Source organism: Ursus americanus, chromosome 16 (assembly GCF_024610735.1).
Source record: "Ursus americanus isolate L20-20 chromosome 16, mUrsAme1.1.p, whole genome shotgun sequence".
Taxonomy (NCBI): Eukaryota; Metazoa; Chordata; class Mammalia; order Carnivora; family Ursidae; genus Ursus; species Ursus americanus.
This window is the reverse complement of record NC_142142.1, coordinates 30,832,108-30,840,896: the sequence shown is the minus strand read 5'-3', so window position 1 is coordinate 30,840,896 and position 8,789 is coordinate 30,832,108. Positions and strand designations below refer to the sequence as shown.

The window sequence follows — 8,789 nt, the reverse complement described above, 5'->3', positions numbered from 1 at the left end:
TGTTGCTAGTTAACAACTTAAAATGAGGATTCCTTCGTTAGATCTCTGAGAAGGCAAAGAGAAGATAAGATTCCTCTAACAGGTGGAGCCATGGAGTTCATGTTTCAAAGAGGTTTTCTGTAATCCTACAGGTTGAGTCATATTTCCTAGCACAAGCTCTAAGTCTATGCTCTTAATTGCTATTGAGCTATTTTTTCTACTTCTCTTTTATTTCTGCTGTGTGCTTTGTTTCAAATCAGATCCTTAGAAAGTGAAAGAAAATTAAGCATGGTATCTAAACTATTTGGTTAACACTGTATCTTATGGAGGGAGGAAGGATGTTTTCTGTTTTTTTGTTTTTTAAATAATGCCAAGTAAAAATATTTCTAGAATGCATCACTGGATCTGCAACTCATTTTCATAGGATGTAAGTAACAACTATCGTCGATCTTACACTCTTGAAAAGTGTTTTTTTTTTTTTTAATTGTCACTTGAGGTCATTAGCTTTGAAAAAAAGTTGTCTTTTCTCATATTAATTTTGTGATTTCTATTTTAGAAAGTTAGTACAACAATAAAGACAAATTCTAGCAATTACGGTTGAAAATTCAGCTTGCGGGCAGTGGAATCAAGGAAGTCTGTGGTGTTTGAAATATGACGATCACAGAGGAAGAGTTATACACAGTGAAGTAAACAAGTTGGATCTAAATGTAAAAGTCAGATCTCGACCAGCCTGGAATTAAGGGCTTACCAGTAATAAAATCTACTTTAAATTGTGTGGGGAAGATGACCACACTACTTATACGACACCTAGAAAGTTACTTGCTAAATAAAGGATCTTAGCAGCAAGTGACTTGAAACTATAAGCATACAAAAAGAGTATGAGCAAATTCCTCTGTAACTTGGGTATAAAGACAGACTTTCTAACTAAGTCCAGATGACGGGGAAAAAAGAAAAAAAGAAAGAAGAAAGAAAAAAAAATAGGACTACATTAAAAATAAACTAGTGCATTACAAAAAATACTATAAGCAAAATCAAAATACAAATAACAAATTGGAAAAAATTGGCATTATTAGACAAAGGGCTAATATCCTTAATATAAATTTTTTTTAATCAAAAAAGAAAAGGGAACTAAAAACCTTAGAAAAATGGACAAAACACATGAACAGGCAATTCACCAAAAATGGATACAAAAATGGCCCTTAAACATGTTTTTGCAAGTTCTTCATTCATAATAACAAAACTGCAAACTAAAAGTCCAGTGAGATACTCATCCATTAGATTGGCAAAAAATCAAACGCTTGACAATAAATTCTGATGGCAAGGCTGTGGAGAAACAGGCAGTCTCACACATTGCTGGCAGAACTACAAAATGGTGCAATCTCTAGAATAGAGAATTTGGCAATGTTTAATAGAACTACATATACATTTACTCTTTGACCTAGTTACTCCAACTTCTAGGAATCTACTCTTGAAGATATACTTCCAAAAACATCAAAATACTAACACATGAGATGAGTATTACTGCATTATTTGTGTAATTGTAAATGTTGGAACTACTTAAATGCCCAAATATGAGAGAATGATAGTGTAAACTATGGTATTTAAACGCATTTGCATACTATGTGGCTATGAAAAAGAGGATCTTTGTAAAATGACATGATTTCCAGCACAGATTATTCAGGGAGGAAAAAAAGAGTGCGCGTGCGCACAGACACACACACATTTTTGTGTAAGAAAGAAGGGAAAATTTAAAAATACACAAAACTGCTTATTTTAGCAAAAAGAAATGCAGAAAGAGTAAACAGAATGGAATTGCTTACCTACAGTTGGTAGAGCAGAAAGGAGTGAAAGGGTTAGGGAAGGGAGATTCTGAGTACACATTTTGAATGGTTAGACTTCTGGAAGCATGTAAAAGTTCTAGGTATGAAAAAATAAAATTAAATCCTGGATTAAAGGGAAAAAACGTACTATGTAAGGAAATTATTGGGACAACTGACAAAATTGGAATATGGACTATAAAGTATTAAAAAATAAATAAAATTTTGGGCACCTGGGTGGCTGTTAAGAGTCTGCTTTTGGCTCAGGTCATGATCCCAGGGTTCTGAGATCGAGCCCCAAGTTGGGCTCCCTGCTCAGCAGGAAGCCTGCTTCTCCCTCTCCCACTCTCTCTGCTGGTGTTCCCTCTCTCGCTGTGTCTCTATCTGTCCAATAAATAAATAAAATCTTTCAAAAATAAAATAAAATAAATAAAAATTTAGTGTTAAATCAATGTTAAATTTTCTGAAAGTCTAACTGTATTGATGTCATGTAAGATAATATCCTTACTCCTAGGGAATATACATTAAGTATGAGGGGTAAAGAAAGGAGCATTACTCCTTGAAACCTACTCTCAAAAGACTGAAAAAAAATTGTATTTATGTGTGTGCATATTCACGTATGCATATGAATGTGTATGTATGTAATATACACACATATATGAATAATTTTTTAAATGACAAAATGTTAAAAATTAGTAAATCTGAGTAAAAGTTAAAAAACTTCTCTATTATTCTTGCAAATCTTCCACAAAATTCAGTATTATTTTAAAATAAAAATTAAAAAAACATGATCTAGGGGTGCTTGGGTGGCTTACTGGTTAAGTGTCTGTCTTCAGCTCAGGTCATGATCTCAGGGTCCTGGCACTGAGCCCCAAATGGGCTCCCTGCTCAGCAGGGAGTCTGCTTCTCCTTCTCCCTCTGCTCTTCCCCCACCCCGCTTGTGCTCTCTCTCTCTCAAATACATATAAAATGTTTTTTAAAATTAAAAAAAAAAAAACCATGATATAGCTTTAAACCATTACTAAAAAACTCTGTATCGAGACTGGGATGCTAAATCATTGGGGGCTTTTGTCTATGATGGATGGATAGATGGACTGACTGATTTCAATATTTATAGTAAGGCATTTTAATAAATGCAAAATGGATACCTTCATTTCAGGCATCCTATTTCCAGACTGTCATAGGACCAACAGAAACACAGTTGTGCCTCTCACCCTATTAAGCAATGGCTTTTTGCCTTTGGCAATTTGCTCCATGTCCAGATACACCCTGTAATCAATTCAAATGCACTAATAGGTAGACTGGAGTTATATTTATAAGCTTACAGTTGAGCAAATACTGATTTTTAAATACAATAAACACGAAACCTTTGAAACTAAACAGGAGATGTGATCAAGGGTACTTAATGCAGTAACGCTGGTACGTCCACGTGAATCATCGGGACTGCAGAGTGGCTCTAAGCAGCAGAAGAGTGTGGCGCAGGTCAACCTGCCTAATACCCACTGTGCTTCTTTCAGTTAATCAACTATCACGTGCCAAGAGCCCTTTGAAAATCATCTTACCACTTTTGATAGCAAGGCACACAGATTAAACATTCTTGCATTTGACCCAAATGGAGTGCTAACATTTCAGTCCTGCGTTGAAAAGCAGCAGTTAGTCCTCAAAACAGACAATGGTGGTTTAACTAAAAGAGGTTGACAAAGCAGATGTGGAAACATCAGCATGTCAAGCACCAAGCTGAAAATACACCTTGATACAGGGACTAAAATATTTGAATACATAATTGGGGGTTCTAATTCAACAATTTTTGTCAGTAATCATGCTAAAGTAATTGGAGAAATATGTACCTAATTGTTGGGAGTTAAGTCTGGGGAGAGGATTACAGGGAAATACACAATTTTTAATACATATTCCGATTTTTGAATTTTAAAGAATATACATTGCCTTTATAATTTAAGAACAGCTAAAACTGGATCTAGTGAACGAACAGTAATGTTCAAGATTCAACTGGCTTTACAGAGATCAAACTAAAATTCTAGTGTCTTCAGACCCAGCTAATGAACATTGAGTTAAAGAGGATTAAAAGGGATAAGCAAATGACAAAATACAGACATTTTTCATTCAAGAATATGGAAGCTCGTTGGACTTAGAACACAAATCTTTATTCTATAAAACTTTTACAATAATCTTAATGGTAATTAGCTTTAAAAGCTACAGAACACCATGAGTTAAATGCATGATAGATTTAAAAAATCAGAGTACATTGGGGAAAAGTTATTTTTAAATATAGTACATTTCAAAAGACAAATTTTACAATGGGAGACTTTTTGATTTAATTTTCCTAATAAAGGGGTTTTCTCTTTGTTTATTAAAACATAAAATAGTTTCTTCTTGAACTGATACTTGCAAAATTGATCAAACGGGCAATTTCCTTAGTTACGGGCGGAGCCAGGTGAAATCTGTAAAGCAATTTACATCTAAGATTAGAAGGCTAATCTGGTATTACTGCATAGGCTCAGTATTAGTGCATAGGTTCCAAATGTGCTGCAAAACTATACCAACCTCCTCCTTTCAGATTTGCTGCTGCACCATCCCATTTGCCATCTAACGGGGGAAGCACCACCTTGTGGCAAAAATAAAAGCTTCTCAATGACAGAAGTCAAGACTGGTTAGCTGGAGAGAACACTCAGTGGGCTTCCGGGGCACTAGTGAGTCTATTTCTTGACCTGCATAGAGATGCCATGAGTGCTCACTCAGTAATTCTTTATTAAACCACGTGACTTGTCTGTTTTTGTACTCTGTAATTTTAAAACTTTAGGGAGAAAAAAACGATTTCTATGTACCTGAATTAAGTCATATGCCTAACTGCTTGAACTTTCTAAGCACCAGTCCTATTTCCTAAAATTTCCTAGAACTACAATGCATTCTTAACCTTGTAAATGCACTGCTATATTTTTATGATAGGAACAAAACACCAGAAAGAGGCATATTCTTTGGTAAATGAAGGAAGGATTTTTCCCTCGGAATGTTTTCATCGCTGCTCTCTCGGCCTCCCAGAGCAACTGCACGTGCTCTGCGATCGTCTGGAATCACCTACACACACCTGTACTAACGTGTCTGAAAACCCAGAAAACCCTAGATTTTATGGCATAGATACAGAACAGCAAAGCTGTATGGCATATTTATGTTAACAATATTCAATCAGAAAGGATTTTCTTTCATGTTTTATTTACCATATTGAAGTGACACAAACTGTTAACAAAATGACTTGGATTTGCTGAGAATTTCACTTCTCTAACTGCCATGGAATCACCTTTCTTAGGAGCTATCGACACGACATTTAGTACCTTTGTCATACCATGGAGCAATTTTTCGAGAAAAAGTCGTCTTTCTTCACAAGAACCTGTCAGCACGCTTTCGTGACTGTCTGCTCTGCGATGACCCTCAGGCAAGCACATCTTGGTGGCAGGAGAGAAGAGCCATGAGCTGACACTGCCCTGCATGCGGGCAGCGCTACATTGCCCAGATGCCGCCACCCAGACCGTCTTCCACTCCACATGGAAAGCAACTCTCATTCCTGGCTTCACTTCTGTGGGGAATAGTAAAGATGTCGGGACATGTACCTGAGAATATTTCACAGGACAACGCTTTCACTTAGTTAATGCTGTCTGCTCACCTAATCTTTATGATCAAGTTGGGTACAGAAAATGTTTTTTAAAAAATATTTAAAACAGATGTTTTATCCCAACATCCCACAGAATGTTATATCCCAGTTCTTGACCAAGGCCATTTCAAAGGGCTATAATATGGAGAAAGCCACATGCAAATGTTCTTTTATAATTTGACATAGTCCAGGTGTGACCATGCCAGTAATCATGAATATTGCTCAGTCAAGTATTTAATTCTACAAGTGAAGAAATGTCAGGCTGTTGGACCACCACGATCTGTGACTTCCCTAAGGAGTCTTTAAATACAGCTACCTCAGAGATGAAAAGAAGAACTTAAATCTGAAGAGGTCAAATTGTTATGTCCTCCCCTGAACATCAGTGAAGAAACACAAGCTTGCCCACGGCCATACCCCCTCAATGTGCCTGATCGTGGAAGCTAAGCAGGATTGGGCCTGGTCAGTACTTGGATGGGAGAAAAAAAATGGACTTAACAAGGCTGCTTCATTAAGATTTCCGGAACTGGCCATGTCTGATGTTAAGATAAAATATTATTAATATGAAATTCTGGCACAGATAGTCCACAGAAGTTATATTTCAATATTTTAATCTAATCCAATGTTCAACTAATTACTCTATCTGAAAAAGTTCTACAATATTTTCTAAGAAAAATAAAGTTAAGAATTAGGTTGGTTTTTTTTTTAAACTTTTCCTTGTAGAAATAGATGAGAGAGCGCTAGAATAAGAGAAAGAGAGAACCATGAAGAATGAAGAAAATGACTAATGGGAACCCGATGGGAACACAATATTTTAAAAACCTTTAAAACAACTAAAACACAATCTTTTAAAACATAATCTTTAAGAAACCTTTAAAAACAACTAAAATCAAAAACAATAAATCTGAGATTTTTCTCTTTTTTAATACAAATATATCTAATTCTTCAAAGCATAAGGTGCCTCTAACATTCTAAAGTCTCAGTGGTGGACACTATCACAAGCTTTAGAAAAAAAACAATACATAGTAATGAACAGCGAGCTTAGGCACAGTTTCACAAAGACTGTTTTACCTTCAGGAAATCCAGAATCTCTAGAAATTATTAAAATTATAAAGAGGTCAAATTTTATAAGGTGTTTTCCTCAACTGTGGCTAAACTTAACTACATTAAAATACTCATAGTCTTTGATCATGAAGCAGAAACATATAGTGATAGATTTCTTTTAATCCTTACTCTCAAGAATGGTATTTAAGCAAAGCCCTCATTCCATAAGACGTTCACTAATATATGTGAAGAAAATAACATTCTGATTTTATAGAGCAGCCCCAGGTAATGTTAACAACTAGATTAAGAAATAAGGAGAACCAGTATTATCCTGTATGTCCTTGAGCTAGGAAGCTTCTCAATTAAAGGAGTCATGTTCAGGAAATGATACTCAAAAACACAAGTCTTTACATTAAATTTCCCTGTTAAGTAAGTCTCTTTCAAATTCTTTAGTTAACAGCAATACTTTAAAAATCGTCAACTGTAAACTCTTAGCTTGCAATGTTTTGATTCTTCCTGAATCTTGAAAACTTCCAAGTTATATTAAATATATTATCTTCTGTTTCTTCTTAAAGAACTCATGTTCATAAAAGGATCGTCATCGTCATCCTGAAATGACATACAAATGTTATGTGAGTGACTGCTCCATGCTTCACTCAGACAAGACAGATATGCTCACGGGTAAACAACAATACCCATAAAAGCCATTTCCTCCTTTCACAAGAAGACTTTCATTATTCTATTACCTTTATAAATATGAATAGTCTGTTCATTTAGCTTTCCTCCCTTCCCTAGTAGCTATTTCACCATGGAAATAAGTCAATTAAATTCTTAGCAAGCACTGAAAATAATTCATCCTGATATGTGTGTGTGTGTGTGTGTGTGTGTGTGTGTGTGTGTGTGTATCCCTACAATATATACCATATGTATTTCTCTCAATTATTAACCTTAATAAAGGCAAATAAGGTATGGGTAAGCCAGGAAAATTAATACTCTTCAAGTCATTTCTGTTTGCTTTTTGAACAGGTTTTTTTCCAATTACATTTTATTACTGGTGTTACCTAATGTTCTGGAAACTCACCCCCCAAAATAATGAAGGCACATGACCTAACTCAGAAATAGCTATAATTCTTATTTCCTGTTACTCATTTCATGCCAGCAGTAAACAGCTACTCTCAGGCTGCTGCAAAAAACCACCCAGCAAATCAATCTTCCAAATATCTTTCTGGAAAAAGATGCAGTATGAAGAGTTCTCATGCTGGAATGAGGCTGAAGATTATATGCATAGTAAGAGCAGACAGGAATACCAGATATTAGAATTAGTAATTTGCTTAAAGAGTAGGAAAACTAACAAACCTCAGGTAAGCCCAAATTATAAAATTTGATGAGGATAACTTAGAATTGATTCTTACATATTCTCTAGCTAAATATTCAGAAGAAAGCAAATCTGCCTGTAAATTTTTTTTCTTTTTTAATTAATTAATTAATTAATTTGAGAGGGAGAGTGAGCGATGAGAGTACAAGCAGGGGGAGTGGCAGAGGGAGAGGGAGAAGCAGGCTCCCCAATGAGCAGGGAGACCGATGTGGAACCGAGATTATGACCTGAGCCGAAGGCAGATGCTTAATCGACTGAGGCACTCAGGCACCCCTGATTTATGATTCTTTTAAGACATTAATAAAAAGGGATAATTATTTGGTATTAGGATTTGTTGGTGATATCACCATCAACAAATTCAAATGTTAGCTAAGTTAGCTATCTCTAGTGAGAAATGAATGCCTTGAAAAATACAAACTCACATTTATTGATTCATTTTCTGCTATTAACAAAGGCAGAACTTATTAAAAACCAGAGATAAATCCAACTTAAGGCATAATAATTTGCTAATTGTTCTTCTTTGCAGTTAACATGAACTATATACAAATCTTTAACATTTAACATGTCTATCTAGACGCTTGGAATGAACAAATGGGTCCACAACTGCTTGCTTCCCTCCTGGAGGCAACACAGTAGGTATTTCACAGGGAGCCTGAGCTTATGCTGCCATTTTTCTCTGCAGCCTACTGCTGGTGAGTCCTCTCCTCAAGCTGGCTCAAAACCACAGCTGGATACAGGAACATGACAGCAACAGTTGAAGTTCAAAATGAAAGGTGTGAGTCACATGCTACAGCAGGGATAAACCTGCAGGACATTATGCTAAGTGACATAAGCCAGTCATTAAAAAGATAAATATTGTGACTCCACTGACAGCATGTATCTTGGGGAGTCCAATTCACAAAAACAAAAATTA

At 35.6% G+C, this 8,789-nt stretch overlaps 1 protein-coding gene across 13 annotated transcripts in view; it reads right to left on the bottom strand.

The window, feature by feature from the left end:
- Positions 1-3,936: 3,936 nt before the first annotated feature.
- The window catches only part of MRE11 (MRE11 double strand break repair nuclease), a 76,952-nt gene continuing 72,099 nt past the window's right edge, over positions 3,937-8,789 (bottom strand). For 5 of the 13 annotated variants that reach the window (XM_045790778.2, XM_045790777.2, XM_045790779.2 and 2 more), the window contains one exon: positions 3,937-7,110. In XM_045790778.2, coding sequence (XP_045646734.1) covers positions 7,054-7,110 — 57 coding nt within the window. In that variant the 3' untranslated portion in view covers positions 3,937-7,053. The remainder of the gene's footprint in view (positions 7,111-8,789) is intronic. The other 8 variants (XR_015726966.1, XR_015726967.1, XR_015726961.1 and 5 more) reach the window with 8 other exon arrangements.